Below are 24842 nucleotides of genomic sequence, written 5' to 3'. Positions count from 1 at the left end.
TTATATAATTGCATAGATGAGTGTATGATTAAAAGGTTTTCATTGGTAAGAGTATTCAAAATGGCATAATGACCACTCTAGAGCATTGCTACCCAACAGATACATAATGCAAAAAAAAAGGATATTATTTAAAATATTCTAGTAGATATATTTTAAAAAGATAAAATTCATTAAAATAAAATTTTATTTAACCCAATATATCCAAAATTATTACCATTTCTATATGTAATCCATACAGGAAAAGTTAAAGATGTTTTACATTCTTTTTTTATATTCTATCCCCAAAATTCAGTGTACCTTTTACAGCACATCTCAACCTTTTATAGCCACATTTAAAGTGCTCAATGACCACATGTGGCTAGTGGTTATTATATTGGACAGAGCAGGTATAGAGCACTCTTGAAGAAGACTCACTAATGTGATAAATAAATGGAAAAGCCATAAATTTGGTGTTAATATTTATCTATGAGTTACTGCTAAGAAATGGAGTATTGAACACCTGAAACCAGTGTGTATATTATATTAAGACCTACCTTATAGCATATAAATGAACAAAGGAATCTTGGCTTTAGTTCTCATACTTTATTGCTTACTTCTGGTTCTTTTTGAGGCACATGAGAAATAGATTATCTAAAGATAGTAAGACAAACTATTCTGATATTTAAAGTGTCATTATACGGCAAAGTTACATGAGAAACAGAAAGTAATTAAGCTCCTTCCTTGCAGGAAGAGAAAAAATTAAAACGGTATCATTGGAAATGCTATAGGCTTAAATCACCATGATAGGATGTGGTAGGATGTGGTAGGTAGAATCCAAAGATGGCCCCCAGAATTCTAGCTCCTAGATAACTAAATTGTTCTATGCACCAGAAAAAAAAGGAAAAATGAGAAATCCTAAATACTGGTTCTTATTTCTTTCCCAGAATAGAGTTGCTTTTTTTTTTTTTTTTTTTTCAAAATCTTCTCAGATTTAGCTAGGAGCTTGCTTCACCATTTTTAAAAATACAATCAGGTGTACTGCATTATCACACTTAATATTCATAATAAGCATATAACAATAGTTATTACTATTACTATGTTAGAAATGAGGACATAGGTTCAAAGTAATTAAGCAATTTATAAAGAAAAACACTTAGCCAGGATGTGGGAAGGCAAAGATCTGAGCTGTAGTATGTCTGATTGATTGTAAGTCTACATTTTATCATGTGGATTCCCGAGTGTAAGAATAATTAAGAGCTCTTCCTGTGAGGCTTATGCTTAAATCACCATGGTAGATGTGTCAGGCAGAGTTTGAAGATGTTCCCCAAGATTCCAGCCCCTGATATATATACACGTCATCTCCTAGTTATTCATTTGATCAAGCACTAACCTAGGTGCTGCTGTGAAAGAACGTTGAAGATGTTATTAAAGTTCCAAGTCACTTGACCTTAAGGTAGGAGGAAATCTGGGTAAGCTTAATCAAATCGAATGAGAATTTAAATCTTCTACACATCAGAGAATTAAAAACTATGACTTCAAAGAATGAAAAGAATTGTATTTACTGTCACTGTCTTTCAAGATAAAACAGGTTTCATGGCAAGAAATGCACATGGAAAAGAATACACAATAAAATGAGAGCCACAGTTCTACAACTGCAAGGTCTTGGATTCTACCAACTGAATGAACTTGGAAGAGGACTCCAAGCTCCAATGTGAATACAGCTCAGACAGCACCTTGATTTCAAACTGGTGAGATCCTACAGAAAGAACTCAGCCATGCAATGCCTGTACTTTTACTTATAACTGTTTGTTTTTTAAGCTGCTAAAGTTATGGAAATGTATTACCCAGTAATGGAAAACTTATACAGCAATTGAGCAATTTTTTCACTTTACCTAATCACAAAGTTTGTTGTTTTCATTTCTGTTAATCCTTACCATTTTAGTTATCAAACATATAATCACATCTATGATATTTTGAATTTCAAAATAGGTTTTGGGGGCAAACTGATAGCTTTGATGCTAATTCACTAATATCTTCAAACATTCACCTTTTTAAATAATTATTCTGCCTTTTTTCTATAAAACATTGATATCATTTCACATAGAAAGCATGCTTTTAAGCATTGAATGCCAGGAGTGATATAATATCAAATATATATGCTATATGTGGTAACTCTCAGTGTTTTATAGTATATTAATTCCAAGGAATTCAATCAGTAGTATTTGGGTTATGACTAAATGAGAAGCAATTACATTAGAACTCTCAATAATTTACTGATAACTTTTGCGCCATATTTTAGTAGTGTGCTAAGTAAGATGCCATTTTTTTTACATACATATATAACTTGTTCAACCTATTTAATTCTTTGTCCTTTGGAAAGCACAAGGTAATTTCTCTTTATTAAGAATTATCTTGTTCGTTTTGCCATATCTGCTATATTTTCAGTTCCTTTGCACACTGTCAAAGCATCTCTATATGTACCATCTACAGAAATCTTTGCAAGGATTTATATTTTTCAGTCAGTTGAAATTTAGATGGCTCTTACTTGAAAAGATATTTGTTAGCAATGAAATGTTATGAAATATAATTTAATATTTTTAATCTACTAAAATCCTAATTAAAAATTCTGAGTAAATACTGTTGATAGTCTTATATCGCTAAAATAAATGTTAGAGGTCAAATGTTGGGATAGCACATGCCAAATACTTTTAAAACTATACATATCCATGTAAAGAAAAAAGCCAAGGCTTCAGAGGTATTTCCCACTTTTGGACTTTCATTTTTAATAAAAGACATTGGATTGTTAGTGATGACTTTCAATGAAGCCTAAGATATTTTGAGATAATAGACTGTAAGCAGTCCTGATATTTTCCAATTCAGAAATTAATAATTGGAAAACACTATAATTTCTATACTGCAGAAAGATGCTCATTGGAGAGAAGGAAAAAGTATTCATAATGGTTCACTCAGCCCACTGAATTTTTACTCTGACCCTTAACTAGTATAATCAACACCTTCCCAGTTCAATAATGCTATCTTTAGATTTTCTATTATAGTCCCAAAGTCAATGCTCTTAAAAAAATCTTTTTTGACTTTCAACTGTATGACTTCTGCTGGTCTCATTTTTATAGCCAGTGAGTCTGAGCATTATATTAATGTTTCTAAAGTCTCTAAAAGCTTTGGTAACAATGTATGGAAATTTTAATCCAATTTTAAAGGCCACTCAGACAACTTTGTGACATTAAACACTTTTGTTTAAAGTAACTACTTGAACTGTATGGACAGTAATTAACAACTGAGCTGTTTTGCTCTTGCCTTATAATTCTTTTTTAATTTTTGTATTTTATGAGTACTGGGAAGTGAGGGTCACTGGAAAAGAAGAAACTCACTCTCCTTCACCTCTTCAACCTCTAATTCAAAAGTCAATTTAATATAGAAAATGTGGTAGACTGAGGATGGACATAATAAAAAGCCTGTGTATTTTATTTATTGGACTTAGAGATCACAATACAACTGCCACTCATCTTGAGGTAACCATCCATGGGTGATTTTGACCATTTGATCTGGACACAAGTTATGAACTAGTTCCTTGGGGGCAAAACAAACAAAGAAAAAAGATTGTGCCATTTGTGAAAGGGGTCCCAGGAATATCACATCATCTCTCCCATATATCACACACGGGCTGCACTAATAAAGATAAACTGTTATGTGACCTCTTAGGTAATAACCACTATACCATAAAGTAAAAGTGTGACAAAGGCATTAAAATGCAACAGGAATATGAAATGTTTCAAATGCCGCCTACATGAGAGTTAGAGAGTTAAATTGAATTCAATCACCTGTTTCATTTTGTGAAGAATCTAGAATAAATGAATTGGAGCAAATAGCCAGATAAAAATGTTTAAAAATATACTGAGTCTGTCCATAATTTCTGTCACAAACTCAAAAACAAATACTATTTTACATTTTAGATTAACTAACAAAAATACATTTTTGTCAATGGAGACTTTTTTGTTGGTGAGATTAACAAATTTAGACCCTAATGAAAGAAGAGACTAAAATTATAAAAAGCTTTGCATATATATTTGACAAGAAGACTAAAATTGAATATAATCTAATACTTTGTTCTATCAGAATATATATGAAAATAGCATATGTGCAAGGTAAAATAAATAGCATACAAAAAAGAATTAAAAAACTTGCTGAACATATTTGTTCATAAGATTTTTGATGAAAAAGTAAGAACATCAAAGGTAGATGCTATTTTTAAGACATTGAATCAAATAAGCAAATCATAGAGAAGTTCCAAAATATCAAGTATTGTTTTCATTATAAGTAGTATATTCTAAAAGACTACAAGTGTAAAAAAAAAAAAAAAAATCTATCCTATCCTATCTAATCTTCCTGGAAGAAATTCCAGCAGCAGCCTGTAAAGTAAATGGAGTGTGGAAAACCAATTCACAAATTTCAGGCTTGGGATAGAATAACATTGCTTAGAAAATGAAAGTCGATCAAGATTGGAAACATTTCACCTGTTTTCATTTAAATCTTCAATTCTCTTTCCTGCTGGCTTAAGAAACGGAATGCAGCATAATGGAGCAGTAGGGAGTGTGAACTCTAAATATTTCAAAATGGTCACATTGACATGCTCAATGTAATTTTCTGACTAAAAAGAAAACCAGACATTTGGATAACTTCCCAGTTAAAACATGAAACTTAAAACAATTATTTTCTATCATGCTTTTTGTCCTTCTAATATGTAAGATTCATCTTTAATCGATTAAGACAAAAACTTAAAAAAACTATCATAGAATTTTAAAAAAAGGTAAATGACAAAAAAACAAAGGTAAATGACCTGAAATATTACTCGATTAGTCTTTTGCTTTCAATCAAATGTATACCCACCCCGTTTCAGATAAGAAACATGGTAGAGCCAATATTTGAACCCAGGCTTTCACATTCACAAACTCCTGCTTTTCACCTGTACAAAGGTCTACAGGTAATTTTTTTTATAGGATTGATGGATTAAAATGTACATGGTTATCTATTTAGGACAAAGCTAATCTGAATTAAGTATATTAACCTTGACATTAACCTGAGGCTATAGGGAATGGCCTGGGAACCCAGGCAAGTAACAGGATTAAAATTCACAAATCGCTTTCATTGAAATGCTGAGAATACTAACTCTATAATAAGATAGTGTGGAAGGGAAAGGGGATCTGTAATGAATCTGATCACAAGTAACATCACAGGGTGATCTGATCATAAATTCCTAACTGGGCAGTCATGATGGGTAGTCATAGTTTAGTCCTACGACTACCTTAAGCAAGTCTTGCCCATTGGTGTTGTGCATTCCGGTTAAGTCAGCTTTGCAAGGCCAGAATAAATCATTTTTAGACCCTTCAGAGGCTTAACTATCCTCAAGAGAATACATAATCTTGTTAACTACCCTGTATTTGCTTCTTCTACCTTCATCTAATCTTCCTTATGTTCCCTCTTTCCTCCCAAGTATATAAAATAAACTGCAAAACTATCATTTTCCAGAGTATTTGAGGTCTTGTCTTGCTTCCTGACAAGTCATCAGGTTGAGTCAGATAAACTCTCATAAAAAGTCTCTACAGGTTTGTATGCTTCATATGTTGACAATACACCCTGATTTTAAGTTACATGACCTCAATTATGTCACTGAAAACCACAATCTATCAGTATGGTTTTAACCTATTGTCTCTTTGTATATGTCTCTGTCTGCAATCTGCTGCCATCATATCAGTGGCTCTCATTATGACATTGAATCTTAAGGAGAAGAAAGAAATGCTCCCCCCCGCCCCACTTCGTTCAAAGGACCCATCAGAAGGAGTAGAGGTATACATGAAAGCTCTCTGGATGACTTTAAAGCACTTCCCTCCTCCGCCTGGGAGGTGTTTTCCCTGTCTCTAATGTTTAAAATCCTTGATATATATAGAAACAATAAATAACATATTGAGTGATTTATCTGAGCCAGGCACTGTTCCATGGACTCATTCAATCTTCACAGCCAATTTATAAACTATATTAATAGTCCTATTTTATATATGAAAAAAAGTGAGGCTCAGACAATTTAAGGAACTCACCCAAGGTTATACATCTAAAAAATGGCAGAGCCTGGTTTTGAATTCAGAAAATCTAATTCTAAAGACATCACTATTAACCACCATATTACATTGTCTTTCATTAGTTGGCCGGGATAATTTATTTTAAAAAAAAATCATTGAAACAAATATAAAAACACTCTTCAAAGTGATAGTACAGTGACTTGATCAAAATCTCAATGAGGAAAAGTTATTTCATGAATATAAGAAGAATTTAAAACAAACTTTGGCTTCTAAAACTTCCCTTTGGGCCTGGGGATGGGAGCTAGAGTCTCCCCCCATCCTACCCTCTCTCTCTCTTTCTTTCATCCCTTCTTTCTTATTGACATTTTTTCATAATTTTGGCCTTTCTCTAAACAACTGTATTGTCTAGTCTTGATTGTGCCCAAATGCCAAAGTACCACTATTGTATAAAACATTTAATTCTACAACATTCTTTCTTTTTAGAATTTAATGTTTCTATTTGCTTCATTAAAAAATAACATTATTAAGATATATCACTTATTTGATTATCTTTAAAAAATTTAAAGGCAAAACACCATAAAATCTAAAAATTATGATTAAATTTAATAGTATCGATGAATCTCAGAAACAATATTTAGCAAAAGAAGCCAGATGCAAAGAGTACATACAATTATTCAATTTATTTAATTTCTATAAAGTGCAAAAACAGGGAAACTGACCTTTGGTACTAGCATTCAGGACAGTGGCTACACTTGAAATAGGGTACAGGGGGTTCTGTTTCTGGTACTATTCTATTTCTTCTTGATCTGACTAATGATTACACAAATTTTTCACTTGGAGAAATTCACTGAGCTTTACAGTTATGTTTTGTGTACTTTTACACTATATATGCTATATTTTAATACAATGGTTCACATTAAAAGGCAATACTTCATCCAAAATCTCATCTTGCTAATAGTACTTTAGCATTACTTTCTCTCTTCCAAAAGATACAATTAATTTGTTTCACAAAGAAAGCTATTGATACTTCTATGTATCATTGTTAAGTTACTATTTTCCTAAATATAAACTTTAAAAGTCAAATTCATCGAGGTTTAATTTATATTCAGGAAAATTCACTCTTTTAAATGTACTGAACTACAATTTTTGAAAAGCGCATACATTTGTGCAATCATCACTATTAAGATGTAGAACAGTTTCATTGTACCCTAATGTCCTTCTGTAGTTGGCCTTGTCTCTCACTCCCCAGCCTTTAGTGACACTGATCGATTTTCTGTCCCTACAATTTTGCCTTTTCCATAATGCCATATAATTGCAAACCTACAGTATGCATTCTTTTAAGTATAGCTTCTTTCATTTAGCATAGTGTATTTGAGATCCATCCATGTTTTGTGTGCCAACAGTTTCTTCCTTTCTATTTCTGATGAGTGTTATATGCATGGATATACCATAGATGAAGAATATTTGAGTAGTTTACAGTTTTATGGTGATTTTGAATACAGCCACTACAAACATTCATGCATAGGTTTTTGTATGAATATGAATGAAGTATCTTGTTTTTCAATTCCAATGTGTACTTCGACCTGCAAAAAATATTTTCTATATTTTCCTTTAGTCTGTGGTGAGTTTGATACCTAGAGCATATATACCAACCAGTTCAAAATGATATAAAATCAGAAATTAAATCAAATTAAATAACAAACTTCTTACGAAAATACATCAACATTTGCAAATTCCTCTTAAAAATATTTTTTTTGCAATCATCTACAGAACTAAAAATGAGAATACTCTATTAAAGTTCTAGATTAATAATTCAAAATTAATTAATTTTGTTTAAATTGTACAAAATGAAAAATAATGTTATTACTAATTTGGATTCTAAGGTCATAATCGATAAAGGACGAGGAAATAGGAAATGTGGCTCGAAAAATGTTATATGCCTCTTCATAATTTCCTTGATTTAACATATTATAAATTTCACCCAACTGGTTAGTACTTTTCATCCATGATAACTGGGAAAGAATTTGAGTGACAAAATGGAAACATGGTAGATGTTACCTAGCATGTTGTGGTAAAGTGGAATGGCCCGTCCAAGGGTAGTAAATGCAGTCATGACTAGTGGGACCGCTACACCTGCAGGCAATTACAGAACAGAAGACATCATTCTCCATTCACAGTGACATGCACACACATGCACCAGTGCTCACACATGGAGCCTCGAGGAAGAACATGGGAAGCAAGCACACCAAGTACCTATCCATCAGGCCGATGCAGTCTTCAATACTTGAGCCTATGCACCTGCAGAATATCCAAATTTAAAAAAAAAAATAGAAACAAAATTAGTCATTAAAAAAATCAATAAGATGAATACCAATTGTGTCAAATTCTTAATTATAGTTATTAGACAATTTTGGAATGCCATGAATTTAAAGCCACTGAGATTATCGCTGGATGGATACACAGAAATGAGTTGCAAATATCATCCAAGTAGAATGCAAAGAAACAAGTCCACAGAAAAGAAATATTTACTCATTTTCTGTGGATAACTTCCAAACACATATAGTTCATTTCTAATACTTTCAATTCATTTCCATCAATTCATGATTACATATCTTGATGAATAACTTGATATTTCAATGGCTATACTTGGTTTTATGTATATGGTTTTTTCTAAATGCCCTTAAGTTTAAGTGAAAAACAAAAATCAATAAAAAAGGAAACATGAGCTATTTGATAGAATATAATAACCTGATGGTTACTACTCGCTAAAGATTGATTTTGGCAGAAAGTGAGTTAACATGCTTTAATGCTATTCTCATGGATACTTTACATAATCTCATTATTCTATTTCTTGGTTGTGAGTCTCTTTAAAACATACTTATCTTTAAACATGACTTGATTTAAAAAGCAAATTAACTGGTTTCACCATACTGTAGTTTATCTTGACATTCTCTTTTAAAAGAGCAGTGCCATAACAAGGAAATAAAAACCAGTTTTTACACTACATAATATTTAATTCAAACAATAAATAAATAAATAAATCCTCTTCAAGGAAATGGTTAAATTGAGACCCAGGTAACAAAAACCTCTACTGAGATTAGCATTTAAGTGAAATTGTATAAGCACACAAAAATTCTGATGTACAGTCCCTAGAATTTCATTTTGAAGTATTCTAAAGATGTCATTTCTTCCATCCTCCAATGTACTTGAATCATTTTTCTTTCCTTTTTCTCTCATCAAAGACATACAGCTCTAGTGTATTATTGAGACTCATCATACAGCTATGATTTACGAAACTATCTAATTCTGCTGGTAATAAAAAGAATTTTTTTCCAAACTTTAATTTCTAAAATGGTAAATAAGCTGAAGTTAAAATCACTATATAATAAAGAAGAAAAGTGTCATGTCTAAAAACTGTCAAACTGTCCATTATGTCTTTAGATAACTCTAAACATTAATGAACTAATAAACTATGTATAATAATAAAGTCATTATTTCCCTGCTTCAAAAGTATCTGTTATAACATTCAGACTAGGTGGAAAATTGGTTTGTTTTTGTTTTGAGGATTGATTTTGAGAATTCTAGAAAATTTTAATTACAGATATATGGGAAATATGCTATGTATAGAGTCTTAGAAATAAGTAAATAAATAACTAGAGCACATAGTTTTAAATTGATACCATAATCCATAATCGAAACAATGTCTAAAAATAGAAAATTAAATACTGAAAGTTTCTAAATTATCTTAAATGGCTTTCCTTTTACTCTATTCTGAAGTTATTTTTTTTAGGTTCCTATTATATCTTCCTCGAAATGTTTCTTTTTTTTTTATACAGCATCACCATTTTGTAAAATTAATAGTCCACTTATTTCCAAGTGAGAATCTAGAAGCTATGGTTAGCTTGTAATCTGTCTTTTTAATAGCCTTTGAAAGATAAAAACATTTGAAAGTGAAAATAAGCTTGAGGAGAAGTATAAATAATGAAAGAGCTTCATTCATTTATTAAAAAAGAAAACTGTTGCATGCCTACTAAGTGTTCCTACTATTTTAGGAGCTGGAGGGAGAAAGAAGTTGAATTAGATATCTGCCTATTCTCAATGAGCTCACAATTTAATAAAGGAGACAGACGAAGCAATAGAGACAGAGAAAATAAGCTAGAGCAGGAGATAGGAGCTAGAATGTGAAAAGTATTTGCGTAGGGACAAACAATGGAAAACCACTGGAAGATTTTAAAGAGGTAGTGAAATTGCTGGCTTTGTGTTTTACACAGATCTCTTTGCCCTGGTCAGCTAGGGGCCAAGCAGACTTCTTCAGCACAGAGATTGTTTTAATCCACGCAAGAGATAATGAAGGGCGAAACTAGGAAAATGGTACTCAGGATAGAGGCAAAGGGACAGACTCAAGTAATACTTGGAAGTTATACAAAAAAAAAAAAAAAAAAAAAAAAAAAAAATTATGGCTAATTTAATGATGGAAGTGGAAGAATCAGAAGAGTTAAGAATGACTCATATTGTTAACTTTGAGAACAGTGGAACCATTCATGAGAGAATGAAAGAGGAGGAACACCTCTCTTTGTGTGTGTCCTGGGGCAAAAGAGAGTGGTAATTTCTATTTCATGTTTCTAGAGTTTAGGGTGGTTGTTTTACAATCCAGTAATAAATGCTCCTCAGCAGTTGGAAAGATGAGTCTGTGGCTGGAGGGTGGAGGTTGGGAGTGGGGAAGAAGCTACAAGTATAATAACTAGTATTGAAATAGCCTACAAGAGAAAGTTTAAATCACGTAAGTGTTAAGATGGCTAAAGAATCTATAAAGGAGAAAAGCAGAGTCTGAGACTGAAACCCAAGAAATGACATGAGATGAGCTCATACGTCAGAAGTATGTTGAAATATAATTGAATGCAATCATTAATTACAGTAATCACTGAAGCTCAATCAGAAGAGAACTTCAGGAAATGGGGTGATCATCAGTGTCAAATGTAAGCAGAAGTCAGAAAATAAGAACTACTGAGAGTATTTTAGTTGTCAGTGTTGAGGTAACTAGACTTTAGGTTGTTGAAAATTGAGGAAAAAATGAAAATAAGAAAATAGAGGCAAGGGAAAAATAAAAGGCAAGACAGAATGGGCAGGATGCATAATCAAGAAAGTTTGTTGAGAGGATTTTGTAGGATATTCGAGATTTAAACATAAACTAGGGATAAAATTAAAAAAATGGAAAACAAAGAAGAATGAGGGTATGACTGAAGTGGAATCATCCTTTCTAAACACAGGTCAATGTGTAATTAAAGATGTATAGTCTATTTCAACTTTTTGTACTTTATTTACATAAGCAACTAATGAGCACGTACAATTTATATTGATTCAGCAAGATGACAGAATAATGGAAATGATCTTTTGAAGAGTCAAGATCTCAAATAAGAGACTGAATAAGGATATGGAATAATACAACTTTCAACAAAATTAGTGTTCCAAAGAAAAAATCGACAGATTAGAAAGAGAAACTGTGTCAACAAGAAAGAATTTCAAATATCGAGCCATTTAACATAAGCCAGGACTTGTGATTTATAAGCACCTTGACATTTCAATATAACTAAGACAATTGAGATATTTTGACAAAATCTTCAAATTTTGAAAATAGAGGAACATTTAACAATTTCAATTAAAAGAGTATAGACAATAATTCTACAAGAATCCTATCTTTCCTTCTCTCCATCAACAAAATTCTTTTACTATGTAAATTTAAAAAAATAAAGAAAATCTATTTAAAAAAGATTATAGTATTGAGGAAATTTAATAAAATGAAATCATGATTCTAATGTTAACAAGAACACTTAATAACATTTTTAAAGAATGCATTATTAAACATAAATACCCTAGTTCATGCCTAAAAACCAAAATTAAATTGACATTTATCATGGACTTAAGTGGCATTAGTGGGGAAACCATAATCCCAGCCCTTATGGCCATTTAATTACATACTACATTTAGTTTACATGTCCTCTTTAAAAATTTCTATCTCGCTGATTTCAAGTTATGAAAATCATTCCTAAGTTTTAAATTCTTGTTAATCATTTCACAATATGGACAAGGATTCCTAATGGAAAGATATATATAAATTGTAAGAATAAAACTTTACTGCACTATGACTTCCTAGTGGTCAAGAACTGTGTCTTGTCTATTTTTAAATTTAGCTACCACTATATCTGATAAACAGTAGGTGTTCAATGAGAAAAGGCTGCTAAAATAAAAGTCCTTTAGTTAAGACAAAAAGATATATTTTTTTCCCCCTCTAGAAATATTAGTGAGAATCTCCTGATAGGTGCTAAATGGATAACCTATTTTTAAAAGTACCTAAAGAACTTATTAGAGCCAATATATTTAACGTACTTTTAGAGTAGTAAAAGTGCTTTTAAGGTATTGCTCAGATCATTTTATTTTCGGAAAATCATTAAACATTATTCAAAGTAAAAACTTTCCTTCTTTTAAAAGACTGATTTGAAAGACTATTTCCATTAACTTGGTTCCTGAATTATCTAGCTGACATAATATTGCCATATAAAAGAAAAGCCGTTTTCCAAAATGGAGCTGGCCTGGTGAGCTCCCACTTACTAACAGGCTAGTAATTACACATTTTAGCAATAAGAATAGTCTTGTCCCATCATCCCCACTGCCCCTGTGATCCTTCTTGGGAAAGACTCTATCACTACACACTCAATCTGAAAAGAAGGAACTGGCTGTACTGAGCACTCAACTGCTTCAGCAAAAGATCTCAAAGCACAGTGCTGCAAAGCAATAGTGTACAGGGTAAAATTTAGGGGGGCGTGGAATTCTAAATTCTGTCGTGAGGCTCAGACCATGGAACTTCCATGAAGTGAATGCATCTGGATAAGATGACGACTATTAGAAAAAGGACAACAGTAAGATCAATAAAAACAAAAAGAAAAGTCCTTCAGGACTAAGTCAACCATTACAGATTCCAATTACCTTGGAAAATGTCAGGGTGTACAATATTTAAATTCTGTCTCACCATCATTTTCTAGCAGTGAATTTAAAAACATCTTTCTATTTACTCGAAGTTCTCAAATGATCTGGTCATATTTGTTCCCTATTACACCTTCACACTCCCTTTTGGCTGACATCCAACTTTTGTTGCTGTGGTAAATTGATCTCTTCATTGTCCCTAAAACTACTTCCCCTCGCAATATATGTTTTCTTTTATTATATAATCATGATTTAAAAGGGCTGAGAGGAAGACACACCAGCCACACATCCAGACTATGGCTCTGTGATCTCGCTTTCATTTCCCTAATGGCTCCATTGTAATTAGATTTGCAAAAACAGCAAAAGGCCTCATTTTGAATGGCAACAGCTGTTGACATCAACATTATATTGAATAATTTACTGGTTTAATTTTAGCTGCAAAACAATAAAACCCTCTTGTGGATGATTATTTTAGCAGGCAAAGTTTTTTTTCTTGGTGTTGCTGACTCTTCTGCTCCAGCGGTACCAGTAGTTTCTTCATGAAATACTCTTAACCCGAGTTGCTAAAAACTTGCAAGGGGAGCAGTTTATTCCTTCTAGTTTCCTTGAATCACAGTGTCTATGTGACTATTTCAGTATCCACAACCTATGTGCTTATGTGTAAACCAATAAGTTGGTGTTAGCTCTTCGAAGCTGAATTTAAATTTGAATGGCAGAATATTACTTTACCTTTTGAGGATCTGCCACTTCACAGAGCGACTTAAGCTGATTTCTTGACCTCCAGCAAATTATAGCAGCATCTGCAAATGGATGTCCTTTTGGCAGAAAATAATGTTGCACACTTAACTTCTTCAATATCCTCTAACAGCTAGCCCTTCATCTGGCAGAAAATCTCTTTATGGAATCTCATACTTTCCTGCTAGATATAAAGTATCTGAGATGATTCTCAACAAGTGTATGTATTTGTGTGGGTATGTGAACATGCATGTGGACTCACAATAAAGAGGTTTTACAGACAGAAGGAGGGTAGAGTATATGAAACTACTCTCGATTCTAAAATTATTCACCTTCTGGAGGAAAGAAAAAGAAAAGATCTTACTAATATAGATTTGTTGTCTTTTTAAGAAATAGTCGTTGGGGTTTGTTAGATGAATGACATTATATTATTTCCTTTAGAGTTCAGTTCTTTCTTCTTTCTGTAACATGTCTTTGTTATTCAACTGTTAACAATATCTAAGATAAATCTAATTTTTATTCACTTTACAAGGCATCCTTTTGAAATAGAAAAATGTGTGCCCATCTTTGAATTGTCTGACATTGAACAAAGAAGCTCTGTTACAGGTTAACGTGCAATAAAGCTACTTTCACAAAAAGCACTTATAATTGTATTAAAATACATATCACTAGGTTCCTTTTCTTTTTCTGCCACTACTACTTTTGCTTATATTTTGTTGAAGGAGCAATCCGAGGCAGTATTTTTCAAAGAGAGATAACCTTACTTTAAGTTGGTTTTAACAACAAAGAAACAAACAGGAAACCTCTGTTAAAGATTTATTAAGTGCACATCCCCAAAGTATGATTACTGTCTTGTCTTTTCTGATAACTTTAATCTCCAGTAAATTTGAAAGATTTTTTACACTCCATACAAAGAATACCAGCTTCATGAAGGTGTCAATAAAATATAGTTAAAAATTAAATGAAATGTTTCAAAGGGTACAAATTTGATTTCTTAAACTATTCATTTAATCAACACGTTAAATATAAAGATAAATCGAATTTTGGATGAGAATATTAGACATTTCGCAGACTGTCAGGGATAAAGGTACATGAATATAACTTTGATTAGCAATATACCCAAGACTAAGGGCTTGGCTAGCAAGGATGCTTACCCTTGTGTGCAGTTTGGGTGGCACGGGTGGCACTCTCGATCAGGATCAGCATACTTGAAGATGAAACTATTCGTCCCCTGTAAGCCATCTGGACATTTTTCCACACAGTTCGGGCCATCCTTAAAATGGGAGCACTTCGTACAGTTGTCAGGTCCCTGAAGTGTGAAACATAAAACAAAACAGAGGAAAAAAACTGGGTGCCATTTCCTCTGAAATGTATTCATGCAGGTTAGTTACCGAAACTTCAGTGAGTAGCCCATAATCCTATAGGGATTTTGAGAACATTTTTCAGTCACACAGATGGAGATGGAGCTATTGCAACTCTTTTATCAGCAAATTTCCAAGGACTTTTCTAGAAGGACATCTATATTTTCTTTCTGTCATTTATTGCTGGTGATATTAAAGTACAACCATATTTAATAACAGTACATTTTCCCTAAGGGCATTTCATCACAATCACTGGAAATATGGGAGATTTCTTCCATATTATGAGGAGAAGGAAATGATAAGAATTAGGTAACATCGAATTTCATATAGAAGTGAGATGTTAACAACCTTTGGTTGTACAATGATTATTTGAACAATAAATTTTAAACACACAATTTGAACAACAAATTTAATATAATTGAATTGTCAAGAATTAGGTAGTTTAGGCAAACAAAAGTTAATTTCTAGGTTACTCTCAACTTTAAATCATCTTGTAATACAAAAAAAAAAAAAGCACATCATACCTATTTTTAGGGATTTTCCTAAATTTCAGAATAATACTGAGAGACATATAAAAACATAGGATTCCTCTTTTCTTTGGCCGCCTCCCTGGAATGCCTTTCCCTGGCCCTTTTCTTCTCAAAATCTATCTGCATCCACCTGATTCAACCATTATGACAGTTCACATTGAACACAATGTAGATAAATAAGCTAAAGTAAGTACAGAAGGAGATCATTCATTTTATTGGGTTTAAAATTACAAATGATGTGAATTCGGGAGCCAAGAGCAAGCAAACTTTATACAAAGCTATGTATTAGGCAGGGAGTGTGGGATCAGTCCATTCATAGGAGTGCATAGCATCAATCCATAAATGTTAATCCAAAAGCAGCCAGACTTGCAAGTTGGTAACCTAAGGCATCTGGAAACCAAGAGATGTAATGTTTTAAAATTTAAATATAGAGGCTGCTAATGAAGAATAGTGGTGTAAAGAACTAAAAGTAATCAGGAAAAAGTTTCTGGAAAACCTGAGACTGTTGAGGTTCAATCAAGCACCTGTCTATTTCACTATTTTAATGTGAGACTTAGAGCTTTAAAAAAAATTATCCTATGAAACCTAATCCCTATTCAAACTGAAGAGTTTGCTATTGGCAATTTCTTATTTTCTACCAGAAAAGAATACTTCACATGCTTCCAATTTTAACACCTGCTCATGGGCACTTAGGCACGAAATGCCTTCTATTATACGAAATCATTTACTGTGCAAGTATGCTCAGTGGCATGACTTATTGTACAAGACAAGCAACATACTGATGTCTTCTTGCAGAACACAAAGAAAATTTATTATAAGTAAATTAGGCAGCTATAGTTGCAATTCGAAATTAGAAATTATTTTTCTATAAAATTATTGTGACATAAAATAATATCTACATAATCAGAAGATATAAAAATTATAAAACTAAAATTAAATTGATATTTAATATTTAAATGTACTTTAATAAGTTATTTTTTGCATTCTTACCTGCTTAGCATTTCAAGTCTTACTGATCAGTGATCATGTAGATTTCCTTGATTCCATACTCTGCTCTTTCATTGATGCCTGACCCAGCTTTACTAAACTTCCTCTATTTTTTCTTTGTCTAATCTATTGACACATTAATTCACAATTTTAGGCCTTGGCATTGTTTCCTGTATTTTCAAGACATAGTAATTCACAATTTTATACCTATGTAGTGATTTTAAGTAGATGGTCAAACAATGCTGTCATTAGAAAATCAAAATAATAATTTCATTAACCACCTTTTTTTTTTTTACTCACTCAATTATCAAATAATTTTGAACACTGAAAAGATTAACTTTCAAGAGTTTTTTATGTAGATTTTATAAATTGTCTTGATTCTTTTGAGTGACAAAAGAATGGACAAATAAACTGCAAAACATACAAATTAAAAGACACTAACAAATTAGTTATTCACTGGCATAATTTTATACCATAGGAGGAAGCATGAAGAATAGAAAAAATATGGGACTGCTCTTGCAGTCCACCATATTCAGAGGAGATGGTCAAATTTTTGATTACTCTAATTGTACATTTTTGAAATCTCAGTCTCTCTGACAGAGACTTTATTATTCTAAAACTTACAGTCAAGAAGGTTCCTAAATACATTAGTTTTTAAAGAAGTCTCATATCGATAGCTCAATTTGTTTTAATAATCTACTATGGAATTGTATTTCCCTGTGTTTTATGATATTCTTTATAGATTCCACATTTCCTATCCCTCAGATTAATTGTATTTTCCATTATTGTCCTTAGTAGAGAAAGAAAATGGCGGCTTATACCCTTTGCATACTTACTTGGAGATCATTACATATTAAATTGTCTTTTACACTTTGATTCTTCAGGCCAATCACACCACTTCTTTTTCTCAGAGGTCTGACTTTCCAAGCTTAATCATTCTTGTGGTAGTCCTCTGAACTGTTCAAGTTTTCCACATCCTTCTTTAGATGAAATTCCAGTATAACTCACTGGGGCCTAATGGAAGTTTGGAGGGCTCAATGATATTTTTTTTCCTAAGCTAATTAATTGCTGAATAAGTATTCTTATAGGAAAAATTAATACTATTTAATTTTAAGATAAATTTTTATGGAGCAACGCTGAGCTTTTGGCTATACCCAAATGTTGGTCCCCAAATTATCTACTGAGAGATGACTCAATACACACACTGGAAATTTGTCTAAAGAAGGATGAATATGACACTTTGGAATGACAAACTCATACTGACTTCATTATTTTAAAAAAGCTTGCATGATAGGAATGAAAGGTAGGTCTGAAAGTTAGTAATCCTTTTCTCTGTGGGCTAACTTCAAACTATAGAAATGTCATCTTATTCATGAAGACTTTCCTGACCACATCTTCTCCTTAGATTCTAATAGTTCGATTTTCCTCCCTGCTATAGTGCTTATCACACTGCTTTATGTCCTAGTTTGTATTTGCCTTCCTCTCTCTTTCAACTGACCTTTGCAATGTCATGATAGTTAAATAATTAATCACAGATTTAAATGTATTACAGTTTACCTCAAAAACAATATGAACTTTCATATTTGCATATCTGCATGTTTCTGCATTCCAGATTCTTCTTCAAAGCAAAGCTCAAACATCACTTCTCTATGGTCTTTCTTGATGCTCCACTTTCCATCCCAAAGAAAGATTTAGTTTCTCCCTCAACTGTGTTTCTATAATAATTTATATATATTTATATTTTATCAATTATTTTGCTTCAATTGAATTACTTGCATATCTCTCTTTTCAGCACTGTAAACTTCAGAGACAACTCCATATATTTTTTTCTTTTCAATATATGATCTGGGGCATAAATATTTAAGAAATTGAAGTTTTAAATATTTTATCTACACTACTTAAGATAAGCCTTTTAAGTGTAGAATATCAATCATGATTCCCCACAGCATGCTATAAATATATATTGAATAGATGGATAGACAATAGAACAATGACATAAACATTCATACATGAAACTAAATAAGCCAACACGGCCACAGATATTTTCATGCTTACCGGTCCATGGCATGTGAGGATGCCATCTTCCATCTTCTCACACTGGGGGTCACACTCCACACAGATGGAACCATTCGCAAACTCCCGAAATTCACTGTGAAAACATCAGCTGCGTGAGGTGGTGTAAGCAAACAAGCTGTCAACTTAATGAATGAAGTAACATCTGCTAAAAGTCCTATTGGCAGAGTAAATTCTAGAGTTTGTTTCTCTGTGTGCCAGGAGCATCAGAATCATTTCCCTGTACATTAAGGAATAAGCTCTCCATTAGGAGGAAAGATAAACTGCAGCCAGATGGCTCTCCTTGCCCTCCGTTGGGTTCAACGATAGACTCATTCAGGAAACCTCTCTCTTGTGAGAGATACTGTAGCTGTCTCCAAAAAAAAGTATAACTCTTCTGATGACACAGCAGAATCAATTTTAACTTTTTAAGTAAGGCTGTTCTAATGGCTGGTCTCCACGTAAAATTTTACTCTTGGTGAAAGCTTTATTTTTTAAACTCTGAAAGAACTACCGTATTTTTCTTGTTGCTAAGTTACATGAATGTTTCCCAACCTTGTCCTTCAAATCCCAAGACTCTTCAATTTATTTTTGGTGAAACTTCAAAAAATGCTTTGATTTATTTTCTTCTTTTAAAATATCTGCCTTGGAGAATTAGAGAAAATATCTTTTTATAGTAGATTTTATTTTCTTATATTATTGACCTAATAGCACAACATCTTTTTTTCAGTTTAAATTCTTTTTGAAGTAATTTTATGTGATATAAAATTAAAAAAAAAAACTTTAATAGTAACATTCTAAAACTTTCTAATTAAAATCTGGAATGATAGTCATCCCTTCTCAAAACCTTACATTCTGTTACTATTTAAATATTAAATGTTATCAGTATATAAGTTTTCTAATCAATATCTACTCTAAAATTTTCATTCCACTAATTGTTTATCGGTCATATCCAATATGTTTAAACCACTCCATTCCCACTAATGTATGAGAGAATGAGATACTAGGTAAAGATAATTTAGAATGTCAGTTAATAGTCATTAACAAAACGGCTAAATATTTATAGCTATTTTATTATTTTGTGTCTCTGTATTACGAGCTACCATTCCAAACTAATAGCATTGCAAATATGGCAATTATGAATTAATTAGGTGATAAATTCAAATTTATTCTTCCCCTCGAGTGAAACATTTATTTTTTTTTCATGGTGAACTTGCTCACTTGATTACTGTAAAGCCGTAATAAACAACAGAAGTCCAGAGGGTGGTAGGCTCTATTTTCTGTGGTCAAATTAAGACTACATCTACTCCCAGGCAAAATAATTAAATTTGGTTTTTCAAAATAAATAACATAAATCGATGGATTAGTTATATGTGGATACAAATATTCAGTTACATGCATTCTAAATTTTTTAAGTGAGATGCTAGTTTGCTATAAGTTGAAGTTTTATAAATTTTCTTAAGTTTAAAATCTCAATTACATAGAAACAAATTTTCTTTTTTATGTTTTATCAGCATGAGAGATACAGAGTATTCAATGATGAAATCTTCAGAATATGAAAAAAATGACCTAGTATTGGTGTGAGGAGGGTAGCTAAATTGTAAAGAGAATTGGAAGTACATCTGTATAACGAGATTATGTAACATTTACAGCAAAGCCTGTGATCATCAGCAAATTACTGGTTCTGAAAATAGTTTCTTTTTAGGGGGGGGGTGACTAAAGGATACTAAATAAAGGTCATAATTTTTATAATACTAAAACATCGGTCATGCTTTTCTTTCTCTTCTCTAAAATCTCATTTCCCACACACAGAGTTTAGGTAAAGTGATTACAGGAAAAAAATAATTATAGAGACAAGCTAGCTGACTTTTTCTCTGTAGCCTAGCCTTCCACTTGCAGCTTCTGGCTCTTTTCTGGTCTCAGAATGAGTCCTCCTTGAAGTTTCTATTCCTTTTGCTCTTCATTGTCATGGTCTCCATCACTGCTTTTCCTCCCTGTTCCCCAGCGATGCCACCATGGCTTTGCCACACACAGGTCCCCTTTCACTTGAATTTAATCTAACAAGTCAGTCTACTGCACATGAGCTTCGATACAGAGCTTCTCATTGCTTGTTTTTTGCTGCTATACATTTCTTACAGTTTTGTTGTATGTGTGTTACCTTAGCCAATCCTGTGATCAAAAGCAAATGCTCTGAAGCCAAGTCTTTCCCATATTTAAATCCTAGCATCAGCAATAATATTTCTAGGCCTTAAATCCCTTAAGTTTTCTAAGATTCAGATTCCTAAGTATTTTCTGTTAAAAGTAAAAATATTGTTTCAATGAGAGGTTGTGATTATTAAAAGTATAAATGCTTACAAAGAGCTTAGACTGACACTCTTCATGATGTTTCTGTGTTTTTAAACTTTCAGAAGTGTTTAACCACAGAGCCAGGTTAAAGAAAAAATGAGTCCACTTGCTCTTAGCTTTCTCTCTCATTTTAATTGTGTGTGGATTGCACTTGAGAGCTGCCAAAACATAGTGATTCGAATAACCTGAATTTGAATGTTAACATCCAGAAATTAACTGATTTTCTTTTTACCCATTAAAATGTCCTGTATTTAGGATTTCTTCTCTTATGATAATCAACCTTCTTATATGTATATTAATAGGGATTCTGACTTTGACATATACTGTACTGACAGTTTTTAAGATGACCATTCTATCTAACCATTTAATCAGTTCAGATTAATAGGCACAGAAAGGAAATAATAACAATTTTAATGATAGAAACTCTAATAAGAATTTATTACCTATTTACTCATGTGATAATTGCAACTACTGTATGAAGTTGACACCATTCCCATTCCCATTTTCATGTAAGAAAACTGAGTTTACAATGATTAGGTTATTTGTCCAGGGTTGGATATTTCAACTAGGAAGTGATAAAGTTAATTTGCATTCATTCTTCCTCAAAAGCTGTCTTAACTGTCAGGCACTGTTGGAAGAAATTAGCCAATATCTCAAGATTGGAGTTTAGGAAATATATCATTGGGCAGGCAAGAATTACATTAGACTCTTACAAGATATTTTAATTTATTATTTTTCAAATTAACCCTGCGAGTATAATTTCTTAGGACCCCTGAGTTCTACGGTTGGCTTGGTTCTTCTACAATGTTATGACTTTGGCCAATATTTAATTCTACAAATTCTTACTAAATATATGATGCTGTTGTGAGATAACATGATTTCGAGAATCCTTTACTTTTTTAGAACTGCACATGTTATATTTTCAATAAACTTTTAATGTGTCATTTACTTAATGGAATTAAAGTCTATTAGTTTCAGTCTAGTGGCATCAATTGTTACACACAAATAAGCATATTTTGATCTGAGATACTTTATGTACATAAAATATTCTTTCATAATAATAAAGAAGCATCAATACATTTTGCTGAGACAAATCACCTAATTTGCTATTCATTATCAAATTTATGAACTGACTGTATTTTACAACATTAAAAGCTAGAATTTTCCTGAGAAACTATAAATTTTCTTATTTAAAAAATTTTTGCACTTAATTTTCTAATTTTAATCTTTTCCCTATAAATTTCATGAACAGAATTATTTTGGTCATTTTTCAAAAGAGACATAGCAATATCAGTTGATACAGACTTTTTTTTATCCTTCTGTTATAAACTGCAATAGTGCAGTGTTATCTAGGATCATAAAACAGTTGTTAAAATGAGATAATTCATGAGGCAGAAGAAGAAATGAAATAAAGAAATTTAAAAATACGCTTTTACAAAACTGTTACAAATTCTTTCTGTGAGCAATATAAAAAAATCGACTCGGGGACAGTACTAAAAAATGCATTATCACACTAACGAAGGACAACTATGATGCATGAAATGGCAAGTTATAAGAAAGTGATTTTATGAGTATATGAAATGCCATGCAACCAGGGATATACTAGGTTTTACTGTTGGCAATGTGATTATTGTAGTGTTAGGAGAAATTTAACACACTTGATTTGAAATATTGCTTAGGTTATCTTTAGAAAGTGGTAGAACACTTAGAAAAACCTATTCAACTAGAAACTATGAAAGTAGATTTTTTATAGGGCTAAGTCATCAGATTCATAGAAATGTGTGTCATTGCTAATACACAATCAAATAGATATACAATCAAAATGAAAAATAAAATTTGTGTAGTAATTGCAGATGAAAATTAATAGAAAAATATGACAAAAAAAGATTACTGAGACATATAAGAGGAAAGATTACTTATAACAATCTCCTTTATAAGGAAAATAGAAATTATTTTTTAATTTTGCTCAAGATAAGTTGCTATAATTTAAGAATTATCTATTTTGATGTTTTTAAAAATGTCCATAACAGTCACTATATATTTGGACTTATTATTTCAAATAATATTATTTACTCTTAAAATAATTCTATATGTTGTGTCCTTTATGCGACAAGAGCTCTTCTTAAAAATCTTGGACAGCACACATGTACTGTAATTTCACAATTTTCTTCTTTATGAATTTGAACCAATCAGTACCTCAAAGGTCATGAGGTGAAGGTGACATGAAAGATGCCTTACCCATCATAGAGGTTACAGGACTCTATGCAGGTCCTTCCTCTGCTGAAGCGACGGCACGACAGGCACTGGTCTGGCCCAGGTCCCCAACAGCCATCATTTGAACACAGATGATTACACACCATTCCCTCGGCAGCTGAAAAATACACCAAAATCAAGGGGGAAATAAACAAAAGCCTGTGTCTAAACTAAAATTTTAATATTAATCTCCTTAAGTGGAGCTAGGACTTTGTTTGGAAGAGATCTGTGGCAGGAAATTTTGATTGCCTATCCAGTCACCATGACCCACCCTGTCCTCAAATGCTTCCATGTTACAGAGTCCAGGGCACTGTGTTTGTATAGTAATACTGCATTTTTTATAAGACTGAATGAACATCAATAGTCTGGTCTGTATCAATACTCAATTACGGAAAGGCACAAACTACGTCTTTTTCAAGCTAATACTTTGGTCCACTAATATACCAAAAATTCTGGCTTCAATTCCATATGAGAACTTGAAGAAATAGAATAAAGTATATTTGTTATGAAACAAAAAAATATATTAATTGAGGGAGAGAAAGGAAAAAAATGTGCAATGTAAGAAGGGGAAAAAGGAATAGAAATAAAACACAAATTATTTGCAGGCTTTACTATAGCCTAAGTGTACTTTGGAATCAGGAAAATGAACATATGCAAAGAAAAAGCATTGAAAAAATAATAAACAAATTGTAATGGCTATTTATAAGGAGATGTACAGATTAAAGCAGTAACAACAGTCTTTAGTCTTAGTTCTTTATTTCTTGCTGATAGGAGAAGGCCAAAGAATTTAGGGGCTGTTTTAGAATTGCCACTTACGTTTTACTGTCTCTGTTACCCTTTATATTGAAAACAAATCATTCACTATATTACTTTTTTATACCGAATAACATAATTTTAGTGAAGAGATACAAGACACTGAATAAGAAGGGCCTATAAAGACTTCAAATATTATCCTGGGTATCTGAAAAGTGAGTTGAGGCATCTGAAACACAATCATATGTGGTTTTCATGAAATATTAAGAATTTCCAAAACAATAAAAACATCGAAATCCTATTTATCTTTCCATTAGTTACCAATTTTACTTATTATGGTACAATATATTATAACAAAAGGTATTTGTAAGGTGAATTGGCATGACATTGAATAGTGTGATTGTAACATAAGCAGGGGATCAAATCTGTGAAAGTTACCTTCTAACACGTGTTTGAGAAAGTGAATTGCCAGCTTAGCCCATCTGTAATAGAATTCTATACAACATGTGGAAGAGTGAAAGCTCTCCGCTTTGATTTTTCCATTATCTCCTTTGACATTAGTTGGGAGAGGAGGATTTTAGTTTCACCCAAGCGCCTACCTTCTTTTCTGCTGCATACTGCCACCCTTAGTCTGTATTCAGATGGTCAATTTCAGAGTAGTTTTGGATTAGAAAAAACAATATGAATTGGAGGAAAGCAATAACAAACAGAAAACCATGATAATCAATTTCTTCTCATTCTTTCCAAACCAGCAGATGAGGGCATTGAAAGCCGGG

At 32.2% G+C, this 24842-nt stretch overlaps 1 protein-coding gene across 6 annotated transcripts in view; it reads right to left on the bottom strand.

Moving 5' to 3' along the window:
* The window catches only part of ERBB4 (erb-b2 receptor tyrosine kinase 4), a 944884-nt gene that overhangs the window by 231375 nt on the left and 688667 nt on the right, over window positions 1-24842 (bottom strand). For 2 of the 6 annotated variants that reach the window (XM_036236253.1, XM_036236255.1), the window contains exons 13-17: window positions 23299-23431; window positions 18718-18811; window positions 14939-15093; window positions 8325-8369; window positions 8130-8204 (exon numbers count right to left, since the gene is read on the bottom strand). In XM_036236253.1, the coding sequence (XP_036092146.1) occupies window positions 8130-8204; window positions 8325-8369; window positions 14939-15093; window positions 18718-18811; window positions 23299-23431 (502 nt within the window). The remainder of the gene's footprint in view (window positions 1-8129; window positions 8205-8324; window positions 8370-14938; window positions 15094-18717; window positions 18812-23298; window positions 23432-24842) is intronic. The other 4 variants (XM_036236254.1, XM_036236257.1, XM_036236256.1 and 1 more) reach the window with 2 other exon arrangements.

Source organism: Rousettus aegyptiacus, unplaced genomic scaffold (assembly GCF_014176215.1).
Source record: "Rousettus aegyptiacus isolate mRouAeg1 unplaced genomic scaffold, mRouAeg1.p scaffold_m13_p_2, whole genome shotgun sequence".
In the NCBI taxonomy this organism is placed as follows: domain Eukaryota; kingdom Metazoa; phylum Chordata; class Mammalia; order Chiroptera; family Pteropodidae; genus Rousettus; species Rousettus aegyptiacus.
Note: the sequence above shows the minus strand (reverse complement) of the source record. Positions and strands in the feature narration are given on the sequence as shown.